At 44.6% G+C, this 25,331-nt stretch overlaps 1 protein-coding gene across 4 annotated transcripts in view; it reads left to right on the top strand.

Annotated features, from left to right (window-relative positions):
• The window catches only part of TENM4 (teneurin transmembrane protein 4), a 799,143-nt gene that overhangs the window by 458,028 nt on the left and 315,784 nt on the right, over nt 1–25,331 (top strand). For all 4 annotated transcript variants that reach the window (XM_053561449.1, XM_053561450.1, XM_053561451.1 and 1 more), the window contains one exon: nt 10,374–10,583. In XM_053561449.1, coding sequence (XP_053417424.1) covers nt 10,374–10,583 — 210 coding nt within the window. The remainder of the gene's footprint in view (nt 1–10,373; nt 10,584–25,331) is intronic.

The following is a 25,331-nucleotide window of genomic DNA, read 5'->3' as shown; positions in this document are numbered from 1 at the left end:
ACATACACTGGGGCTGGCGGGTTTGAATCCAGCCGGGGCCTGCCAAACAACAATGACAATTACAACCAAAAAATAAAAATAGCCAAGTGTTGTGGTGGGCACCTATAGTCCCAGCTACTTGGGAGGCTTAGGCAAGAGAATCGCTTAAGCCCAAGAGTTTGAGGTTGCTGTGAGCTGTGACACCACAGCACTCTACCCGAGGCAACATAGGAAGACTCTGTCTCAAAAAAAAAGAAATCCATAAAGCCCTTCTCAGTTCCTCCAGGGACTGAGCGCTCAGCCCCTTGCACTGGGCTGTCATTCTATTCTGACATGTCTCACCGCTACCTTGCTTGGAGCTCCTGTGCACTCTCCCTTCCCTCCCACCAGTTCTTCTGGGTCTCTCACACATGTATCTCCCTCAACTTCCAGCCTAATGGGTGCATGTTCAGGAAATGTTTGTTAAATAAAACAGTGTTTGCCAGACTTTTGCTTTTATAAAAAAGAAAAGATAAAGAAAGCCAGTGTCCCTTTATTTTCTATATACTTATTTATCCTAGCAACAGCTAATGTTTATTAGGTGCCTACTGGTCGCAACACACTGTTTTCAACATTTTACCTATTTTAACTTCTTTATTCCTCAGAGCAACCAAAAATAGAGAGTAGTTGCTCTTTGTATCTCTACTCTGAAGATAAGGAAATTGAGGTGCAAAGGGAGAAGGAATTTGCTGAAGGTCACTGAGCGAGTGAATTGTGGAAGTGGATTCCAATGCAGGCAGTCTGGCTCCAGAGCCCATGTCCTCAGTGCAACCCATCCCTGCTGAATCGGTACAATGGTGCATTTGCATACATGTGTATCAAGCACTCATGTATTATTTGCATGTAAAAACACACACTAAATGGAAGTATGAAAAGGATGAGTTAAAAAAAGTAAATATACTTTTGCATTCAAGGACATCATTTTGTGCACTCTACCTTGGAGACCCTTAAATTAAAAATTGCCACTGAAAAAGAGGAAGGGAATCGACATGTTTCCCATGACCTCTGTGCCTCACAGAGACTTCATGTACCTAGGAGGGCCTGGCACCTCGTTACCAGCTTCGTGTGTTAGTTATGAATGTTCAGAGCACCCTGAGGGCCTGAGGAGAGTGCAGGTGAATGGATGAAAGAACAAGAAGGCAGGCCCAAGGCCTGGAGAGTGGGGGTCTGCTCTCACCCCAGAGTCTCTGAAATTTGTGATGGAACAATTTACTTAGTTCTAGAACTATTTATTTCATAAAGCTTGGCAGATATACTCAGGAAGAGGCTATAATAAGCACCATGGAACAACATATCATGTTTCTTAATTTTTGTCTGAAGTGCTAACAGTTCAGCATGGCTTGGGACTAGTTACCTGAAGTACATCTGAAGCTCTGGTTGGCAATTAGAGAATGTCTCTGGTTAATAAAAGATGAGGAAGGGGAGGTGCCTGTGGCTCAAAGGGGTAGGGTGCTGGCCCCATATGCCGGAGGTGGATGGTTCAAGCCCAGCCCTGGCCAAAAACTGCAAATAAATAAATAAATAAAAGATTAGGAAATGAATGTATATTTGCTTAATAAATGTGGCCTGAGAGCTGGCCAGGCGGCTGTGGGGGCGGGCTGCATCCCCGGGCAGATCCACTTCCCGGCACCAAGTGCCTTCAGCTGGAAGTGTCTGGAGCCCCGACCCCGAGCGCTTCTCTACAACTGGGCACTGTGAGTCTAGGGAGATAAGACTCTAGGCATATCTGGCTGGTGGGATCTGCCAATAATCATCTCTTTGAGGATACAGGGAGTCAGCACAGGACTTCTGGACCCCAAGAGGAGGACAAAAACAGTGGAAAACTGGCAAGTGGTTGCGTGTGTTTGATTGACCTAATACCACTGGTAGCTGTAAGTACAAGCAGCAGTGAGACTGCAAACTGGAAAGGCCTTACCTATGAACTGTTTCAGTGTTTTTGGACTTGGCACTCAGTTGAACTGCCTTGGGGAGAGCTTGAGCAGGAGTGCGGAGAACTTTGGGCATTATCTAGGGCCCCAGACTGAGCCACTGAGCTGCTGAGCAGGACAGAACTAATAGTGTTTGGCTGTGGGCCACAGGGATCCATTGTGTAAGAACTGCCCCGGCAAGCTCCGCCATCAGGGTTGCAGAGCAAGGATCGGCGGGGAGCTAGTAACCTAGTGACTGAGCAGCCTAAAGGCAGGGACTGAGCTGCCTTACAGCCTTAACCCTCAGGGGCAGAGTGAGACCGGCTTTGGCACACTGCAGCCTTGGGCTGTTGCCCTGGGTAGAGTGCTGTGGTGTTGCAGCTCATAGCAACCTAAAACTCCTGGGCTTGGCACCACCCGGACCTCCAAAAGAGCTATGCTGTGACTCCCAACCCGCGACCTGCATGCACCGGGCCTCCACATGCCCTGACCAGGAACTGCAGGAGCCGCGCAACCCTGGGTCCTCCCTCCTGTACCCTCCCTGCCTCCACACCAACCCGTTCATCTGGCCAGGGACTCTGGTAGCCGTGTGCCCTCCGGAGCCCTCCCTGCCTCTGCGCAGCCCTTCTCCTGGCCAGAGACTGCTGGAGCCTTGGGCTCTCTGTGCCAAAGTCACTGGGTGCCAGGCACTCCCAGAACTGCCTCCCACCCTGTTGCTGGATCCAGGTGTGTCACACTCCGGAGCTGCTTCCACAACCAGAACTCCCTGGCTGGGGCAGCCCCAGAGGAACTACACAGGGTCACTCCCTACAAAGATCCAGCAACAATAGAGTGATCCCGCTGGGGTCCAATCTTGGAGAGACATCTCCCCAACTCTGAGCACAGCCAGAGGCAATGGTAAAAAACAATCATGAGGTGAAATCAACAGAAAAACTCAGGCAATATGAATAATCAGAGTAGATCAATGGGGCAGACACGGCACAAGATCCCATGCACAAACAAATAGCTGAGATGTCAAAAATCAAATTCAGAATCTGGATAGCAAATAACATCGAATTAGAGTTCTGAGCAGTAACCCAAAAGATATCTCAAGAATTCAACGAATTCAAAGACCAAATGACCAAAGATTTTGACACATTGAGACAAGAAGTTGTAGCCCTCTAAGATCTGAGAAGCAGAGTAGAATCCCTCAGTAACACAATGGAGCAAGCAGAAGAAAGGATTTCTGACATTGAAGACAAAGCTTTCGAAAGCTCCCAAACTCTCAAAGAGGAGGAGAAATAAAGGGCAAAAACAGATCACTCCCTCAGAGAGCTCTGGGATAATTTGAAGAAAACCAATATTCATCTCATAGGGATGAAGTGGCTTCACAAGGCACAGAGTAACTTCTCCATGAGATTATGAAGGAAAACTTTCCAGACATACCAAGAGATTCTGAAATTCAGATAGCAGACAGTCTCAGAACTCTAGCACGACTCAACCCAAATAAGACATCCCCCAGACACATCATAATCAATTTCACTAAAGTTAATATGAAGGAGAAAATTCTGAAAGCAGCCAGACAAAAGAAAACCATCACCTACAAGGGCAAGAATATTAGAATAACTGCAGATCTTTCTGCTGAAACCTTTCAAGCTAGAAGAAGATGGTCTTCGACTTTTAATCTCCTAAAACAAAATAACTTTCAACCCAGGATCCTGTACCCAGCTAAACTGAGTTTCACTTATGACGGAGAAATTAAATACTTCAATGACATTCACATGTTGAAGAAATTTGCCATAACTAAACCAGCTCTCCAGGATATTCTCAGACCTATCCTCCATAAAGACCAGACCTATCCTCCACCACAAAAGTAAACCCACCCAGAAAATTTTGATCAAATTCCAACTTCCATAGTCACTAAAGGATCAAAAATGTCCACCAGACTCTCGAAAAGCTTATCAATATTCTCAATTGTGAATGGTTTAAATTGTCCTCTTAAGAAGCACAGGTTGGCTGACTGGATACAAAAACTCAAGGCAGATATCTGCTGCATACAAGAATCGCATCTTATATTAAAAGACAAATATAGACTCAAGGTGAAGGGATGATCACCTATACTCCAGGCAAATGGAAAGCAGAAAAAAGCAGGCATTGCAATCCTATTCACAGACACAATAAGCTTTAAACCAACCGAAATAAGGAAAGATAAGGATGGACACTTCATATTTGTTAAAGGTAATACTCAATATGATGAGATTTCAATTATTAATATTTATGCACCCAACCAGAACGCACTTCAATTTATAAGAGAAACTCTAACAGACACGAGCAACTTGATTTCCTCCAGTTCCATAGTAGTTGGAGATTTTAACACCCCTTTAGCAGTGCTGGATGGATCCTCCAAAAAGAAGCTAAGCAAAGAAATTTTAGATTTAAACTTAACCATTCAACATCTGGACTTAACAGATATCTACAGAACATTTCATCCCAACAAAACTGAATACACATTCTTCTCATCAGCCCACAGAACATACTCCACAATCAACCACATCCTAGGCCACAAATCTAACCTCAGCAAATTAAAAAAAATAGAAATTATTCCTTGCATCTTCTCAGACCATCATGGAATAAAAGTTGAACTCAATAACAACAGGAACCTGCATACCCATACAAAAATATGGAAGCTAAACAACCTTATAATGAAGGATAGATGGGTTATAGATGCGATTAAGAAGGAAATCACCAAATTTTTGGAATAAAACAACAATCAAGACACGAATTACCAGAACCTCTGGGATACTGCAAAGGCAGTCCTAAGAGGGAAATTTATAGCCTTCCTCAAGAAAATGGAAAGATTGGAAGTTAATAACTTAATGGGACATCTCAAGCAACTGGAGAAGGAAGAACACTCCAACCCCAAACCCAGAAGAAGAAAAGAAATAAACAAAATCAGAGCAGAATTAACTGAAATCAAAAACAAAATAATTATACAACAGATCAATAAATCCAAAAGTTGGGGTTTTTTTGTTTGTTTGTTTGTTTGTTTGTTTTGTTTTTTTGGCCGGGGCTGGGTTTGAACCCACCACCTCCGGCATATGGGACCAGTGCCCTACTCCTTGAGCCACAGGTGCCGCCCTAAAAGTTGGTTTTTTGAAAAGATCAATAAAATAGATAAACCTTTGTCCAACCTAACCAGGAAAAAAAGAGTAAAATCTCTAATTTCATCAATCAGAAATGGTAAAGATGAAATAACAACAGACCCCTCAGAAATTCAAAAAATCCTTAATGAATACTACAAGAAACTCTACTCTCAGAAATATGAAAATCTGAAAGAAATCGACCAATACCTGGAAGTACGCCACCTACCAAGACTTACCCAGAATAAAGTGGAAATGTTGAACAGGCCTATATCAAGTTTTGAAATAGCATCAACTTATACAATATCTCCCTAAAAAGAAAAGCCCAGGACCAGATGGCTTTACATCAGAATTCTACCAAACCTTTAAAGAAGAACTAGTACCTATATTACTAAACCTCTTCCAAAATATAGAAAAAGAAGGAATATTACCCAACACATCCTATGAAGCAAACATCACCTTGATCCCCAAACCAGGGAAAGACCCAACAAGAAAAGAAAATTATAGACCAATATCACTAATGAATATTGATGCTAAATTACTCAATAAGATTCTAACAAACAGAATCCAACCATACATCAAGAAAATTATACACCACGACCAAGTGGGATTTATCCCAGGGTCTCAAGGCTGGTTCAATATACGTAAATCTATAAATGTAATTCAGCACATAAACAAACTAAAAAATAAGGACCATGATTCTCTCAATTGATGCAGAAAAAGCTTTTGATAATATCCATCATCACTTCATGATGAGAACACTTAAGAAAATTGGTATAGAAGGGACGTTTCTTAAAGTAATAGAGGCCATCTACAGCAAACCCACAGCCAATATAATATTGAATGGAGTTAAATCGAACTCATTTCCACTTAGATCATGAACCAGGCAAGGTTGCCCATTGTCTCCATTGCTCTTTAACATTGTAATGGAAGTTTTAGCCATTACAATTAGGAAAGAAAAGGTGATCATGGGTCTCCACATAGGGTCAGAAGAGATCAAACTTTCACTCTTCACGGATGATATGATCGTATATCTGGAAAACACTAGGGATTCTACTACAAAACTTTTAGAAGTGATCAAGGAATACAGCAATGTCTTAGGCTACAAAATCAACATCCATAAATCTGTAGCGTTTATATACACCAACAATAACCAAGCTGAAAAAACAGTCAAGGACTCTATTCCTTTCACAGTAGTGCCAAAGAAGATGAAATATTTGGGAGTATACCTAACAAAGGATGTGAAAGATCTCTACAAAGAGAACTATGAAACTTTAAGAAAAGAAATAGCTGAAGACGTTAACAGATGGAACAACATACCATGCTCATGGCTGGGAAGAATCAACATTGTTAAAAATGTCTATACTACCCAAAGCAATATATAATTTTAATGCAATTGCTATTAAAGCTCCGTTGTCATATTTTAAAGATCTTGAAAAAATAATACTTCGTTTTATATGGAATCAGGAAAAACCTGGAATAGCCAAAACATTACTCAGCAATAAAACACAGTAGGAGGAATCATGCTACCAGACCTGAGACTGTACTATAAATTGATAGTGATCAAACAGCGTGGTATTGGCACAAAAACAGAGGAGTAGATGTCTGGAACAGAATAGAGGACCAAGAGATGAATCCAGCTATTTACCATTATTTGATCTTTGACAAGCCAATTAAAAACATTCAGTGGCTGGGGAGGCGCCTGTGGCTCAAGAGTAGGACGCCAGTCCCATATGCCGGAGGTGGTAGGTTCAAGCCTAGCCCTGGCCAAAAACCACAAAAAAAAAAAAAAAAAAACATTCAGTGGGGAAAAGATTCCCTATTTAACAAATGGTGCTGGGTAAACTGGCTGGCAACCTGTAGAAGATTGAAACTGGACCCACACCTTTCACCATTAACTAAGATAGACTCTCACTGGATAAAAGATTTAAACTTAAGACATGAAACTATAAAAATACTTGAAGAAAGTGCAGGGAAAACTCTTGAAGGAATCAGCCTGGGTGAATATTTTATGAGGAGGACTCCCCAGGCAATTGAAGCAGTATCAAAAATACACTACTGGGACCTGATCAAACTAAAAAGCTTCTGCACAGCCAAGAACATAGTGAGTAAAGCAAGCAGACAGCCCTCAGAATGGGAGAAAATATTTGCAGGTTATACCTCCAATAAAGATCTAATTACCAGAATCCACAGAGAACTCAAATGTATGAGCAAGAAAAGAATACGTGATCCCATCTCGGGGTGGGCAAGGGACTTGAAGAGAAACTTCTCTAAAGAAGACAGATGCATGATCTACAAACACATGAAAAAAAGCTCATCGTTTTTAATCATCAGAGAAATGCCAATCAAAACTACTTTGAGATATCATCTTACCCCAGTAAGAGTAGCCCACATAACAAAATCCCCAAACCAGAGATGTTGGCATGGATGTGGAGAAAAGGGCACACTTCTACACTGCTGGTGGGAATGCACACTAATACGTTCCTTCTGGGAGGATGTTTGGAGAATACTTAGAGACCTAAAAATAGACCTGCCATTTGATCCTATAATTCCTTTACTAGGTTTATACCCAGAAGACCAAAAATCACAATATAACAAAGACATCTGTACCAGAATGTTTATTGCAGCCCAATTCATAATTGCTAAGTCATGGAAGAAGCCCAAGTGCCCATCGACCCACGAATGGACTAGCAAATTGTGGTACATGTATACCATGGAATATTAGGCAGCCTTAAAGAAAGATGGAGACTTTACCTCTTTCATGTTTACATGGATGGAGCTGGAACATATTCTTCTTAGCAAAGTATCTTAGGAATGGAAGAAAAAGTATCCAATGTACTCAGCCCTACTATGAAGCTAAATTATAGCTTTCACATGAAGGCTATAACCCAACTATAGCACAAGACTATGAGGAAAGGGCCAAGGGAGGGGAAGGGAGGGGGGAGGTTAGGGTGGAGTGAGGTTCATGGGTGGGGCCACACCTGTGGTGCATCTTAGAATGGGTACAGGCGAAACTTACTAAAGGCAGAATACAAATGTCTATATACAATAACTAAGAAAATGCCATGAAGGCTACATTGAACAGTTTGATGAGAATATTTCAGATTGTATATGAAACCAGCACATTGTACCCCTTGATTGCACTAATGTACACAGCTATGATGTAACAATAAAAAAAAAAAAGAAAAGAAAGAAAGAAAAGAAATGTGGCCTGGTAGGAAAATAATCTTTCCAAAACTGGGACAACAGAGGAAGGGTAATCATGAATGGGGTTCTTGGTGGGGTGGTATTGTTACTTTTAGGAAATATTTGGAAAGCACTGACCATAGGCTGACTTGCTCATGCATATTGTGGACTCACATATCGTATCCATCGTTGTCACAGAAATTATATGAAAGGCTGAGGTTGGGGGGTAAATAACTAAAAATTAGGAAAAGGAAATAACTTTTCTAAAATCAAACAACTAATAAGATGCTGTGCTGTGATGCAACCCCCCCATTTTGTTGGATTCTAAAGTTCCCTCCAAGAATGCACTATACCCCCAAAATATACCGTATACCCCATTTTGTTGAATTCCAAAGCTCACTCCAAGAACGAACTGTACCCCAAAAATATATGGTATACTCTAATGTAAGAAACACATACAGATAACTGCAAATATAGCTGGGCAAATGTGATATCAGAACTAAAGACAAGGTTAATTCAGAGAAAAGATGTTCAACACTCTAGTCCAGTGGTCAGTGGTGTCAGGGAAGGTTCTCAAGGTGAATTGGGAACACTGGTTTAGAAAAGTCTAAAATGAATCCTACCACAGATTTTTAGGTAAAAAAGGCCAAACAGAGGGAAAAGCCACTCAGAAGTTGCACCTTAGTAATTGATTCCCACTGTCTCGGTTGTTCTTACTGAATTTATAATATCAAACAACCAAATATCAGACACAGCAACTCTGTAATGGGCTCAGGGGTTAATCTTCAGAGTCGCAGAACCTGCAAAATCCTGCAGGATTTGGTAGCTGGGAACTGAGTGGGCCGTTCTCATGTGGACAGACCACAAAAATGTTCCCTCCCCTTTCCCCAACAATCAACAGTTTTCTGTGCCACCTCCCCCTCAGAGCCTGCCGTATCTTAAGATGACACATCTGGGCTGTGTTATGTGTCCTAAGGTTCAGTCTCTTCGAAAAGCTGAATGGATATGATCATGTTATAAACTTTCTATCAGACAAGATGGGTGAAAATAAGCAGCCCTTGCTGTCAGTGAATGCGTGGTCTTGTACTGTATACTTTGATATGTCTGTGCTTATGTCCCCTGTCTTGTAGACGATGTACTGCACATGTGGAAAGGTCAGCCCCAGATAAGACTGAAAATTATCCGAGCTGAAAGGTCTTGCCCCAGACCTATCACCACCTCCTTCTGAAGAGTTAGGAGTTTGCTCATAGAAAGAACTACATAGAAAGCTGAGATTTTAGAACTATGACATGACAGAAACTTGGAATCAGACTTACTTATAGAATCTTGGAACACAGGATGTTAGGATCCTAGAATTATAGGATGTTCTCATCTTTGACTATTAGAACTTGAGGATCCTAGAATGACAGAACCCTGGAATCAATTATTCAGCAAATACTTCTTTAGTGCCAGGCATTATGCTAGATTCTAGACATAGAAACATGAACAAAACTTCTAAACTTCTTGCTTTCAAGGAGTTTGCAGAGAATGTCAGAATTTAAGAATTGTAAAATGTGAGATTCTTAGAAAATGAAAACATTCATGTGTTGAAATCTTAGAATACCATGGGTGGAAGGAAACCCTGAATCGTTCTCTCCACCTTTGTCCACCATTTAGGAGGCCTACAGCCTTACAGCCTGTTCCAGGCATATGGGCTCAAAGTCTCACTAATAAGGACATCATCTCAGATTGGTGACATCACAGGACGGCCTGCTCACAGGGGCTCTGTGGGCGCCTAATCCTGGCTGCTTATTTGCCCAGGGAGGCCACCAAGGCTCAGAGAGGACAGCTGTTTAATAGCTGACATAGCCCCATCAGGACGAGGCTCTGGGTCTAGAACAGGCAGGACCCGGGAGGCTTCGGGTGTGTTTCCCAGGGGCCCTCTTGGCACCCAGGCCCCAGCGGGCAGCGCAGAAGGAGTTTGCACCAACTTTCCCTGTGGAGCTATCAGCCCCGCCCCCAGGCCGCCTGTGCAGTAGATCGCCCGGTGTTGGGAACCCCCTCCCCTGTTGACGTGTTTTATTTTGCTCCCTCCTCCTCCCCGTGTGCCTCAAAATCAATTTTCATTATTTTTTCTGTCTGTGTTTGTGTTTGTGGTTCGCAGGTGCTCCCTTGCATGGTTCATCCACTTCATCAACCCCCATTGAGCAGTCCCCCTCCCCGCCCCCCTCCCCTCCGGCCAATGAGAGCCAGAGGCGGTTGCTAGGCAACGGTGCGGCCCAGCCAGCCCCGGACTCAGACTCTGAGGAAGAGTTTGTCCCTAATTCATTCTTAGTTAAAAGTGGCTCCGCCAGCCTGGGGGTCGCGGCAAACGGTAAGTCCCTCTCTCTTCCTACTTTGGCGGGTTTGCTTTTTATTTCCTTTCGTCCGTTTGTGATGCCTGCTCGGCCGACTTGCAGCAGCGGAGGGGCCCGGGGCACGGTGGCTCAGTGGGTAGTCGGGCGGGGGTGTCGGGGTTCGGGAGCTGCTGCCATCCCCACCCCAGGGACAGACACGGAGCAGGCAGCTGCCCTGAGGTGCACAGACAGACACCGTCAGGAGACAGGAACATCAGGTAGCCAGGAGGCAGGTAAAGGAACAGAGGTAAAGATTGACACAGAAGGGAAAAAAGTGCAAATATGATAGCACTGACCCAGCTGTGTTCCTTCCGTGGCTCCTCCTCGCAGCCCTGCCTAGGACACCCAATATTACAGTGCCGGCATTTGCGCTGAGAAAACCCCGGAGAAAGGGAATTTTACCTGAAGCCCAGCGCTGGCTCTGAAAGTCCTGACTTTCACACAGCCTGCACACCTCCATGGCCCTGGAGTCCCAGCCAGCTGCGGGGCTGAATCCTGGCTGCAATGTGTGTCCCTGGGTGTACAAAGCATGGATCTGCCCACCACTCACTGGCTTTCCCCAAGCTCTGCCCTGGCTTTCTTAAGGAGAGGAGGTGTGGAGAGTATGGTGGAAGAGCTGCAGGCTGGCCAGGTTTCAGCCCCTCATCTGGTGCTGTTAGACCTGGGCCACGGTGCCTGCCCTCTCTGAGCCCAGCAGAAGCCATCCACTTCTTTGCAATGAGTCCCTGCTAGGGTTTCAAACCTCCAGAGGTGGGAGATGGTGTATATTGTGTAACCTTGGGAACACCCTAATGGCCCCAAGATTTCTGACATAAGGAGGAGCAGAGAAGAAATTACACAGTTTCTCCACAAATAGCCACTGTAGGTTGTGTGTTGATTAGGCAAATAAGTGCTTGAGTGGTACTAAATTCTGGACCAGATTCTGAAAATGGAAGCAGAGATTCAAAGAAGTATAGGGCTTTGGAAAGGGCTATCTGATTCCAAAGTCCACAGGGTTTGGATCAGATAGCTTTGAATTACATATAAATGTCATTGCCTTGGGACTTTGAATAAGTTGCATCGCCTCTCCAAATTTGTTTCCTCAAGCGTAAAGTGGTCGATGTGGTGCAAACCTCATGATGAGTGCCTACCACCAGGACTGGCACAGAGAAGGAATTCACTAAACGTCATTCATTGCTTCAGTCACCTCCATCTCCCTCTAGACCAGTGTTTTTCAACCATTTTTATCTCATAGCACACTTGAACCCAAAGGTAAACTTCCACAGCACATTTAAATTATATTGATCACAAAAAGAGTAAATGAAGAGTATATTTACTGAGCTTTGAATGTCTTTTGAAAATAATTAATGATCTTAAATAATGTTTACGGCACACCGGTTGAAAATCACTGCTTTAGAGGCTAGACAGAGAAACTGCATGTGAAAGGTCTACAAGAAGCATGAGATGCCTTCTTCTCTGTTGGGAGTAGATTATTATAGGTGAAGGTGGGAAGGGAGGTAGGAACCTAGGGGGTGAGGTGACTGAGGAGGGGGTTCTACTCTGCCCAGAGAATTAGCAAATGCCTCCTGCATGAGGTGCTTGCTGCATCCTAAGGAGTAAGTAAGGGGTGCCAGGCAGAGGTTATTACCAAGGAGATTAATAACCATTAATTCCTGTTCTGGGCAGAGGGCAAACATGGACAAAGAACGCAAGGTGGGGAGATGGGAACCCTGCTTGCCCCAGCTCTTTTAAAGTAGGAAGCTGGGTGGTAAGTAGGCATTGACCTTGGCAGGGTATGCAAGGCCACATGCTGAAAGTCACCTGAGTTCCCTGAGGTACTGGGTTGAGCCCCTAACACACCAGATGACAAAGGAGGGTGGTCATCAACCACCCTCCTTCACAGCCTCTGCTCTCTTAGAAAATCATTGAGATTTTTGGCCTTGATGATTCTCTTCTGATAGGATTTTGGGCCCTACATTTAAACCATACTTCAAGGTCTTTTCCGTCTGCTCCCCAAGGGTGGGGTCATCCCTTTGGTGGTTCAGTGTCACTGCTCCTCTGTACCTTTTAGCTGTGCCTTGATGCACAGAGACAGGAACCCTGGGCTGGGAGTGAGAAGACATGAGTACTAGCCCCAACCTGTGGCTTCCTAGAGATTTGTCCTTGGCAAATCACTCTCCCTCTCCAGGCCTCAATTTCTCCATCTTGTCAGAGATGGAGCAATCTGTAAGGTATTCTGATTTTATGGGTGTCAAGTGCTGCTGATAGAGTTTTCCCTGCCAGTTACCTTCTCAAGCTTACTGGGAAAAGGGTGTGTGTGTGTTATGTATATGTGTGTGTGTGTATAAATATAGGCTGTCCACACAGTATCCACCATGTCTGTTTCTATTTTTCATATTTTTTATGTATAATGGTTTTTGTTTCTGAGAAATAAGCCTTGCAGGTAAAAAGAGAAGGTAGGAGATTAAAGTCCTTAATCTCTCCCTTTGCTAATTACCTGAACAAGAGCAATCACTTTGTTGTGAATTCTGGGGCAAACTGATGGCATTATTGCATTATTGATGTGCAGGGAAGAGGGAAGACTTTGGCCTCCAGCTGTATGCTCAACCCTGCTTCTCTGCACTTCTGCTTCCCCGGGGGACCCTGAGACACTTTGGATTCCTTCCCCAAGGTCTTGCTCTGAATGTCACTCTAAATGTTAATAAACATGGCCTGTGCCTGAAGGGAGCATCTGGGTCCTTGCAGACCTACCCCTCTGACTGTTGGGAGTCATGAGAGAACCCAGTGAGTCTCACCCATGGCCCGAGCCTCCCTGCCTCCTCCCTGTCCCTTGCATTAGCCAGAGTTACCTGCTGGTCCTGGCAGGGACCTAGTACTGCCGGATGAAGAGAAGACAGCCCTGCCGTGTAGTGGACCCAATAAATGTTTTTAGGGTTTTGTTTGACTTTTTTTTCCAAGAAAAACAAAGTAAAATTATTTTAATGGGATTATCCTTATAGTTTTTGCCAATCATAAAAGTAACAGTGCTTGTTAACATTCACATAAATACACTAAGGTAAAACTTTCAGTTCTCTTGTAATCCTTCTTCCCAGAGATAACCACTTCAAACATTTTGGTGCAGGACCTTTCAGATACGTTTTATTTAGTGTTCATTTAATGAGTGAACGAATGAACCAATGAGCAAGCAATACAAACTTAAGGACCACAGGGTAGCAGGGAGAGAAATGGCTATAAAGTCAAGGGAGATATTGGATCCTAAATGTGTACTCTAGCAGGGCTCCTAACCTCTCAGACGTTAGTTGCTCTATCTGTGACAAGGTGAAAAGCTTCCTGGTTTGTCACAGAATTTATAAATTACAAAACTGATAAAACTTCCCTGTTTCCCTTCTCTATCTCCACACCCCCAGCCTTTCTAGGCCACCCTAAACAGAGCAATTGCCTTGGGGCACGCACACCTCAGGGCTTAATTCAGAATGTATTTTAAATGACAAAGGATGCCTCTCTGGCTCCTAAAGGCTGAAAATGAGGCCTTACCCTCTTGCAGGAGCTTGGGCTGGCTCTCTTGCATCTCCCCTAGAGGCCCTCTGCCACAGCTGTGTCAACTCCAGCCTAAGGCTGTGATCCCAGGTCTGCCAGGCCGCAGGACTGCCCTGCTATTATAAAATCCCCATGCAAAGTGCAGAGAGAACGCATAGGGCATCACAGAACAGCTCACTGTCCCTGAGGAGAGGAAAACAAGGGAAGTAGCTCTTTCTGTTATCAAAATCCCCCCATGGGTAAGCATCCACAAATCACTGATATATATGAGGAAAGATTTCACTAAAATATCAACGGGTCACAGTGGAGAAGCAAAGAAAGTGGTTAGGATTAAGTAGGTGTTTGTTCCTACCCCATGGAAGGTTTTCGGAATAAATATCAAATGTATCCTGAATTGCTTCTATCTAAATTCTAACGTGAAGAGGCTTTAAAACTTAGGGGTTAGTACTTAGGAGGGTCAGAGGAGAAACAGCTCAGAGAAGGCTGTCAGTTTATCCAAGCCTAGGTTAGAAGGCAGGGGTGTGTGGGAGAACTTAAATTTCATGAGTACCTCCTGTGTGTGAGTCTCTTCTTATTTGAGTTTCAATGAATGTCCACTTCACCATTCAGGAAAACTGAGGAACAGTGACTTGTCCATTGCTCACTGTTCTTAAGGGGCATGTCAAGGATTCAGACCTAAGCCTGCTTGGCTCCAGAGCCCCTGTTTCCTTTCTTTTTTAAATTTCTGTCTTCTCTCTTTAATAGGAGGTTGGAGATGATAAGAGGAATTCCACCAAAGCAAACTGATTTGAAAAGAATGCCAAGTTGATGGATTCCCGTTACTCTCCTCACAGACCTTTGCAAAGCAACTCTTACAAGAGAGGCATTTTATCTCTCACATAATCGTTGGCCTACCCTGTGACACAGGCCATGTTAGCTTCCTTGGAGCTAAGGTCCAGAGAAGTTAATAAATTCCTCTAAATCACACAAATTCTAAGTGATAGAGCCAGATTTGAGCCCCAGGTCTGCCTGATAGCATACCATAAAATCTTTCAGTTTTGTTTTTGTGAGGACTATAGGACTTTCAAGATAAATCAGACAAGATGACGTAGATGTTAAACTTGGGTGCAGCTCCCTAAGAGCCAAGCCCGGGATACTGGGCCGTCCATGTCTATTTTCTTTTTTTCAGCACTGTGCCTTTCCTGCCTTGCCTTGCAAATTGCTCACTGGTCAGAATCACTGTTGTTTGGCAGTTTCATTAACTTTCTCGGGTCTTAAGCAGCTGGGATTATTTTGTTTTGACTTCCAACCCAGCAGAGGAGTGTTTATTTTTCTTTCTAAATGGGAAACACTGCTATGTATGCAAGCTCCTTCTAAAAGTGTTTTCTTAAAACAAAACAAAACGAAAAATTCAACTTCATTTAAAACCTATCCAGAGTCCCTGGGGGAGTCTGCTGGGGTCCTTTTAAGTCAGTTTGTGAAATCAGAAGGCAAAAATTGTGCCTGTTTCTCACTATTGAAAAGAATTGTCCAGGGAGATTCTTGTCTCCTTTCGCTACGAATTTTGTGGAACTTATTCTTGTTGCTTGGTGCCAACTGAGGTTACTTGGGTATGCATATTTACTGAGTTTCAAGGATAAAGGACATTGGGTTGTGTATTGTTTTCAAGCAATATTGCTCATCACTTAACTCTCTTGCATCAAAAGACCCCTGTTGGTAAATAAATTCTTATTATGCCATCTAAGTAGAGTTAAATATCTAACTCTTGGTTGCAAGACAAATTGATTTCTTCCTTCCTTCATTCAGAAAGACATTTTAAATGTTTGTAAATGTTTCCCAGAGACTGAAGGGTGAAGGAATTTTAAGCAGAGAAACTCTTAAAAATAGGTATTTTTATCAGATCAAAATTCTTTAAATGAAACTTTTACAATCAAATGCATTTCAGAGTTCAGAAAGAAAATTGAGTACATATATATTCTGTATTTTTCCTAACACTCCCCTAGTAATTGAATACATCACTCTTTCTGCAGTAGAATGTAAAAATAGTTAATACTAGTGGGATTTTAAAAAGACTCCAAGTGTCATGTCAGTTCAGGTCAGATTTTGCCACCAAATAAGTTTCAATAAAACTTTTTTTTTTTTTTTTTTTTGAGATGGTGTTTCACTTTGTTGCCCTGGGTAGAGTACAGTATTGTCACAGCTCACCACAGCATCCTCAAACTCTTAGGCTCAAGAGTTCCTCTTGCCTTAGGCTCCTGAGTAGCTGGGGCTATGGGACTACAGGCCCCTGCCACAACATCCAGTTAGTTTTTCTATGTTTAGTAGATGTGGGGTCTCCTTCTTGCTCAGGCTGGTATCAAACTCCTCAGCTCAGGCGATCCACCCACCTTGGCCTCCCAGAGTGCTAGCAGAGTGCTAGGATTATAGGCATGAACCACCATGCCCGGTTCTGCCTTTTTTTTTTTTTTTTTTTTTTTTAATGGGGGAACAAGAGCTCAGAAAGATTCATAATTCACACCTGGTTTTAGAGACAGCTAGATAACTTAAAGCTGTGTAGACACGTTTGCTGTTTGCCCCTCTGCAGCATGAGGAACGTGCAGGAGGCCAGCACCGTGGCTGCCTGGCTCTCAGGCCTGGGAATTCAGGAGAAAAGAGGCAAGTGGTCACTTCTCAAAGAGCCTACCCTGATAGCCCCTCCTGTGTGTGGCCCCTCTTTGATGCCCTCCTGTCTTCTGTCAACACTCCTCCTGAGCAGTCTGGGACCTGGCCAGTCACACATCTGCTTTCCTCGTACAGCACTAAGTTCCTTGAGGAAGGCCTTGTCCACACCGTATCTTCCATGCTGAGTGCAGTGGCTGGCGCTTGTAGGAGCTAAAATCCAAAACTGCAACAAAGTCGGTTTCCTTTCTTCTTCTTTCCTAGTAGCACTCCTTCCCCAGATATGCACAAGCACCATCCTAGGAATAGGCCCTGAGCCACAGACATGATACACTGTGGAGATTGACAGAGATGAAGTGACTTGCCCATGTGCAGAGAGGCCCCGAGGCCTGTGCCCTTCTACTCTCCCACCCAGGTGCCTCCCTTAACTAGGCCGGCCCACACCTGCAGCTGCCCACCAGGGCAGATGATTATGCCCCCTAATTGGGGGCAGTGGTGACAACCTCACGGAGGTCACTTCTGTTTATATATAGTGTACAAAGCCCTTTTTCATACATTACCTAGGGCAAACTCCGGTGACTCTAATTTAATTGCCATGTTGGCTTTCTAGGAGGTAAGGCTTCTTCCTGACCTCACAAAATAAACAGGTCATACTTTGAATTAATGTATTTGAATGTCTTGGGAGAACCAGGGCCTGTAATTAGTCACTCATGTGACACAATTGTAGACTCTTTGCAATTCCTTTTACTAATTTCCCCAAATACCGTTGTATTAAAAGGTACAAAAATAACATTTTTCATGTATGGCTTGATTGGATCTAGGAATTCCTAGACCACCCCCTCACCCCACCAAGGAAGGTGCATAGCTATGTGCCCAGGTTTTTTCCATCTGGAAACTAAGCCTGGTTTGTGTCCCCATGGCAATGTTAGTGGCCTGCTCTGTGAAGCCCTCATGGACACCAGACCATATTTTAAAACATCTCCTGACACTTCAGCGTCCAGACAGTTGAAAAGGCAACTGGAAGGAGGCCAAGGAGAGTTTGGGAGATTATCATAGCTAAAATTTATGTGGGCCTCTCATTCCTGAAGCTCATTCTTCTCCAGTCTCTCCCTGGATGCACCGAATAGTCCTATGAGGTTGGGAAAGTGTGGAGGAGGCTGTGAGCACAGCAGTGTGTACACTCAAGGAAACAGGCCTGGCATACACAGAGTGGCCCGTGGGCTGCACAGCTTTGAACCACTGTGGAGATTGGGATGTCTCCATGGATGGTCAGTCCAACCCGTGCAGCCCACACCGTCCTGTAAGCCCAGCTTTCCAGCCATAAGCCTCACCTGGAAAAGTGGCACCAGGGACACCTGCTGGTGTGGCAGCCCAGGCCTGGCCCCAGCTTTGCCTCTAACCTTGGGAGAATCTTGGTTCCTCAGCTTCCTAGTCTGGGCAGTGAGAGAACTGGATGAAATCAACATTGCCAAATCTTATTCATTTCTATGTCACCATCATAATCTGTGCCACAGTGGCATGCCCACCTACACAGTTATTTATGTTCCTTTAAACTGTGGCCTTTTCCAAACTTTTTTACTTAAGTGAATTTTTTTTTTATTTCAAAAGGAAATTCTCTATTACTGTTGTAATTCGCTTGCCATATGGCAAGTGTATGACTTGCTATAAATAGAAGGTAACTGTAAAAATAAATACTGTGAAAGCAGGTTACCCTACCCTGGTGAGAGAATGCCTGCTTGAGGACACCGAGCAGAGATTTGCTTCCCTTTGTTAAGCAGGGACATTGGCGAGTGTTAGATGTTAAAAACACACCACTGCCAAACTGAGACTTCCTCTTCAACATCAGCCAAAGGGCTGAAAGGATATGGGTGCCGTCCTGAGCGTGACTTGCCATTCTATGTCCATAGGTACACAGCTCTGTCTAGGGTTTTAACGCAACCCCCACCCTCCACCCCAGCCTGCCTGCTTTGAGAATAAACATCTCTTGCTGCTCCCAGAACTCATCCTTCTTTCTTTTCCTGAGCGTTGTCTTTTCAGAGCCATCTGTTCCCCCCTCCTCTTCGCAGCCTCCTGCCCTCTGCCCTGTCATCAGGTCTGAGCTGGGTACTTAGAGCTCAGCTGCACCCCCCACTACTGGTTGATGGCTCCTGATTTGGACCAGCAAACCATGTGGCTTTCTCTTTGTCCTCCCCCTACCGTCCTCTCCTCTCTCTCCTTCTGAACTGCCATTATTTATGTAGGTGTTTGATTTTAAACAAGTAAAGAAACATTCCCTGTGCTTTACAAGACCTAAAGGACTGAGGCCAGAAAAAAACAGAAGGGACACGATGTGGAGCAATGGTAGGGGAAGGCTGGTCATCTCCCACAGGTCCTTGCTGTGCTGTGCAGTCACAGGCAATCTGCTTAACCTCTCTGAGCCTCCGTGTCCTCCTCTGTGAAATGGAAAGCAGGAGCCTCAGAAGTCCATGCCAGTTTTAATAGAACAGTCATCTCTCAGTATCCTCCAGGGATTGGTGTCAGGACCCACCGACAGATATCAAAATTCAAGGATACTCAAATCTCTGATATAAAATGGCATAGAATTGATGTATAACCTATGCACATCCTCTGTATGATTTGAATCATCTCTAGATGACTTATACTACCTCATACAATACCAATGCTATATAAATAGTTGTTGTACTGTATTGTTTTTGTATTATTATTTATTGTTGTATTGGATTTTTTCCTGAATATTTTTCATCTGCCATTGGTGGAACCCACAGTTGTGGAGGGCCTACTGTACTTCACATATTGTTGTGTAAATGAAAAATGTGGGCGAGGCTTGTAGCACAGTGAATGCTGCATAACAGGTGCCCTATGAAAGTTCGTTTCCTCATGCCCCTTCTGGAACCCAAAGTTTTTGGCCAGGTATCCCTGGAGGAAAGACTGATTGCTACGCTCTCACCCCTCCTGGCTTGGAGAAGCCCCAGCAATTAACAGCTCTGCCTGGGAGTCCTGAGCTTCAGGCCCCCTACTCCTCCTGGGTGATTTCCAAAGATTTAGGGTGGGGGAGTCAGCCTAAGGCAGCAGCTAAACAAACATAGCCTGGGGTCTTTGAAACAGCCTCAGATCCTTCTTTGCTAGGGCCCCTTAACTGCCATTCTCTACAGTTCCAGCAACAGGGTGTTGATGTTTGGTGCCAGATGAATGCTGTGATGCTTTTTCCTGCTGGCCTGGAGTTGAAAAGAAAGGAAAATGACTGGTAATTCATTTATGCTCCACTCCCCTCTCCTAGTGGATCATGTTTCTATAAATAACCCTGGGAACCAGTTAACAATAATAGTACTTCCAAAAACCTCTCCTGGGTTGCCCCAGTGGAGACTCAGAAAATACACACCTGATGTGAACCAAGTTCTCCTCTCCATTACCTGGGTGACCTCACCAAGCTCACCTATCTCACCCAGTGGCCCATCTGTAGAAGGGAGTGAGAATAGCAGTCTGGGGGAGCTGGACACAGTTGCTCACACCTGTAATTCCAGAAGCTCAGGAGGCTGATGCAGGAGCATCTTTTGACACCAGGATTTCGTTCAAGACCAACCTTAGCAAAATAGTGAGACCATATCTCTAAAAAATATAAAAATAAAGAAATTAGCCAAGTGCGATGGTACATAATTGTAGTCCCAGCTACTCAGGAGGCTGAGGCAGGACACCTCTAGCCTGGGAGTTCACTGCACTCCGGCCGGCCATGGGAAACAGAGCAAGCTCCCGTCTCCAAATTTAAAAGGTAATAATAATAATAATAACAGTCTGGCAGGTGTTTCAGTGGGATAATACCTAAGACACTAAGATCAAAACAAGATGCTCAATGCTCACCAGGTCTCCCCTTGGCAAAAAAAAAAACAGAGAACACTTTCAGGAGGTGAGGAGGTGATTTGATAAAGACTAAAGTTGTAATCACCTGTCTGCTGTCATTCAGAGAGGGAAAAAAAGTTAAGATGACCTCTGTCTGCTAATTTTGCAAAATTCTGTTTCCCTGAGCCAAAACATTTCCCACTATGTCTTCTTTCCCCAAAGCACTGCAGCAGCACCCTCTCCAGCCTCCCTGCCCCCCATCTCTCCCTTTAATCCATCCCTGTGATCCCTCTCACAGAGCTCCTGCCAGTACCCTCTCTAGGCTCCCTGCTGCTGGCAGCCCAAGTCCTCCGCAAAGCAGCCAGCCCTTCTTTGTAGGGGCCTCCCCTCCCTCTAGCTGTTCACTTTGGTGCAGACTCAACACAGTGCTGACATTTGCTGATGTTCAAAGCAAAGGATTCTGAACCTCATTAGTTTAGAATGAGAATGAGGGAAGGTCTTTCTGATTTGCAGTGATATAAGGAAACCGTGAGACTTGCTTATCCTGCAGAACCAATTCAACTCAACAAATTATATTAAGGGCCTACTGTGTGCCAGGGCCCATGGAGAACAGAAAGGAGTTGGCTCTCCCCTTGTCTGGCAGGGAGACAGACACACACCTACACAACTCTGCTGTAAAGCAGGCATCAGTGAGAGAAACAAGCTAGGGGAACATGCCAGGGTGTGTGGAGCTCCAGACTGGAGGTTCAGGGGACCCTCCTGGACAAAGAGGCTAACTCCCAAGGACCACAGGCGGGTTTTCCTATTCAGGCTCTGTCCCAAAGTCACCTTTAGCGTTATGGGTCTTAGGGCTGCGGTGGACCGAATTGTCTCCGTTCACAAATTCAGATGTTAAAACCCCAAACCCATGTGAGTATTGGAGACAGGGCCTTTAAGGGAGTGATGAAGGTTAAATAAAAGTCATAAGGGTAGAGTCTTTTTTTTTTTTTTTTTTTTTTTTTTTTTTTGTAGAGACAGAGTCTCACTTTATGGCCCTCCGTAGAGTGCCGTGGCCTCACCCAGCTCACAGCAACCTCCAACTCCTGGGCCCAAGTGATTCTCTTGCCTCAGCCTCCCAAGTAGCTGGGACTACAGGCGCCCGCCACAACGCCCGGCTATTTTTTGGTTGCAGTTTGGCCGGGGCTGGGTTTGAACCCGCCACCTTTGGTATATGGGGCCGGCGCCCTACCGACTGAGCTACAGGCGCCGCCCAAGGGTAGAGTCTTGATCTGATAGAACTGGTTATTCTTCTAAAAGAGTTAGAGACTTCAAGACTCTCTCAGTCCTCCAAGTGAGGACACAGCAAGAAGGCAGGTGTCTTCCGGCCAGGAAGAGAGCCCTCACCAGAAACCAACGCCTGTCACAACCTTGATCTTAGACTTTTCAGCCTTAAAACTATAAAACAATAAATTTGTTACTGAAAACACCCAGCCTATGGAATTTTGTTACGGCAACCTGAGCAGCATAAGATGAAGGCTGTAGTTTAAGGCTGAACCTAGATGTTTGTGCTTTGCACATCAGTTATTTGTGTGCAACCTAATGCTCCCAGCCTCACTGTGGAGTCTGGAAATGTTTATTTCCTCCAACACTTATTCATTCGTCCATTCATTAGCAGACTTTTCCTGGTGTGTGCTCAGTGTGGGGTCCTTTGCTGGAGAGGGGCTGTGGTCAGACCACATTTGTGCCCTTCGTGTGCACCCATGTGCATAGGGCACGCGTGAAGCAAGCCCTGCAGTTCACTGCAGGGCCAGCAGGAAAGGCAGTGACAGAAGAGCTGGTGCAGCAGGGACCTGGCTTTACAGCCCACCCTCCACCCAACCCCAGCCCTCCCAGCTCTCAGGGAGCAGCCCTTTTGCTGGCTCCATTATCCTGGTGTTTGCCTGGGGAGAGAGTGAGCAGTGTGGCCTGAGGGCAGGTATGCTGCTCTCCACCCCACATATTTCAGAGCTCATTGGAGGGGGGCTTGCCTTAGGAGCCAAGGAGGGCCCGATCAACCTGGGATTGCAGAACAGAAGTGTGAGTCCCCCTTATTGAGCACCCAGGGCCCAAGTACTATGCAGAGCCCTTCACCTTTCCCACTCATTGCACCTGCATAGCTGGGAGGCTGTACAGCAGGAGAGTGTGGCTTTGAATTTTGGCTCCATTGTTATTAGCTGTGATCTTTAGCAAATGAAGCAACCTCTGAGTTTCAATTTTCTCCTCATATGTATGTGGGGATAATAATACCTACTTTGTGGGTGCTGTTAGAATTCGGTGTGAAATAATGTAACTCAAGTGCTTAGCAAAGTACCTGGTTATTGGAAAGTCTTAATAAGTGGAAATTTCTATTATTATTATCATTGTTATTTATTGACCTGAGCCTCAGAAAAGTAACTTGCCCAAGGTCACACAAATCCCAAGTAGCGTTTTGGATCCCAGGTGTGCTTGGCCCGTCCACACAGTCTCTTCTTCCCCAACCAGGCAGCCTCACTTATCAACAACCATCACCCTCCTTTCTTAATGACCCTCAGGAAGCCATAGGGCCTAGGAGAACTTCCAAAGCAGACCAGAGATTTCTTTCCCCACTGCACAGAGGACGAGGCTGCATGCACAAGTTGGTGGCCATCCCCGACACCCCCTAAATGGAAACCGCTGAGATGCACTCTAGCCCTTGGCTCTTTTCAGATGCTCCTGTTTGGCCCTGTGTGGGTGACAAGATGATGCATGAGGTCTGGCTAAGCAGCTTATTTGTCTGAGCTGGTGATGGCCTTTGTCCTGAGGTGGGTTAATGATAAAAGGCAGTGGCCCTTTAAGGCCTGAACAATGGGCAGGCTTCTCAGGTCATCGAATCCCTGGCAGAATGGCCCTGGGCCTCTCAGAGCATGGGAGGCCTCTGCTAACTGGCTCTTCATCCACTGATGCTCCCCTCCCAGGAGGAACACTGAAATAATGGAGAGAAAGAATCAAAGAGCTTTCAGAAGACAAAGGACTTCAGAGGAGGAAACCGCCACAGAGAGAGGGCAGTGCTAATGCCTGACTTCCCGCCTCGCCCCTGCACCCGCTCAGCGCCCACTCTCCTGGCTTGGCTTATTTCCCTCTCCATGGGCAGCAGGCCCACACCTGACCAGACCAGACTCAGTTCCCCAGCTGCTCCTTTCACTGTTGAAATCCAACTCCCTGCCTGCAGTTACAGCCCACCAGAATGTTCCCATTTCCCTTCTTCCTGAGCCCCTCTGGTCCTTCCCCAAGCCTCCACTCTAGGGAGGCACATCGTTTGGACTTGCCTGCCTGTTTCCACAAAAGCAGCTCCTTTTTTATCAATTTCCCTCCTTGGCTTCTGAATGAAATCCTGTTTAAAGAACACTTCTAATATTAGAATTTTTCCAAGTTTGAAAACCACTGATATAGATGAACCTTTTCTTTTTATGGAAAGTGGCAGAGCTAGGATTCAAAGCCAGACCTTTTCTTAATCCTGATTTCCTCTCAGCATATGTGTTCATTCTACAAAGATTTCTGCAGCACCTTCTGGGTGCGAGATACTAAGCTGGTCCCCAGAGTACTGACACAAATAAGACAAAGATGCTGACCTCAAGGAAGGGCCTTAGCATCACCATCCAGTCCTGCTGAGGGTTCAAGAATGCAAACATGAAAATGCTTCTTGATTTGGGCACCTGCATGGGCAGTGGTGACCTTGGTAAGGCCATTGTCAGGGTATACCAGGCTAAAACCAGAGGAGGATGGATAGGAGGGGAGATGGTAGAGGTAGTTTAAATAACTTATGCAAGGTCATTGGACTTCGTGTCACAGATTACTTACTAACTATAAAGGTTAAAGGGTTCCTTTACAGTGGAGAGATCAGGAATCACCACCTTAACCAAGTGACCAAACTTAGCACAGCATTAGTGAGCCATGCTGATATTATCCAATAAGAAGCACACCTCATCGCACAGGAGATACACTTGCCAAAAAGGTCTAACCTCAATCTAAACATGAGGAAACAGACATATCCAGAATGTTGCACGACTATGGAACAACCGGCCTGGACTTTGCCAAAAGGTTAATATTAATGCCATGAATAAAAAAGGAATGGGGGTATTTGGGTAGGTAGGAGGTTCCTGATGATTAAAAGAGGCTAAAAAAACAAAAAAAAAGCAACATCCAAAAACATCTTAATTAGATTCTGAGGTATTAAGGCTATAACAAAGACATTTTGGAAGAACAGGGGAAATTTTAAAATATGGTGTGTATGTAGGTGATATGGAATAATTGTTCATTTTCTTAATTATGATACGAAATTGTGATTACTTGGGAGAATGTCCTCATTCTTAGGACATACATGTTGATTATTGTAAAGTGTTCCTAATATCTGCAACTTCATTTTAAATGGTTTCAGAAAAAAAATTTTATATGTAAAGATAAAACAGTGTGGCAACCTATTAACACCTGACAGATTTAGGTACAGAGCATATGGGTATGTTTGTACTGTTGTTTCAATTTTTCTACGCAGTTGAGATTGTTCAAAATAAAAAATGAGAGAGACCACTCAGATTGGAGAGAGATTGAACAACAGCAACTGGACTTTTGGACAGGTGTCTTGGGACAAGTGAGACTGGACACTATTTGTAACAAGGAGTGCCTCCTCTCAGAATACAGAAACCCCCTGAACCTTTACGGAGAATTGATAGTTGAGCATTTGAGATGTAACAGGCCCTTCCTGGGTG

Source organism: Nycticebus coucang, chromosome 14, assembly GCF_027406575.1.
Source record: "Nycticebus coucang isolate mNycCou1 chromosome 14, mNycCou1.pri, whole genome shotgun sequence".
NCBI lineage: Eukaryota > Metazoa > Chordata > Mammalia > Primates > Lorisidae > Nycticebus > Nycticebus coucang.
This window is presented reverse-complemented; position numbering and strand designations above follow the sequence as displayed.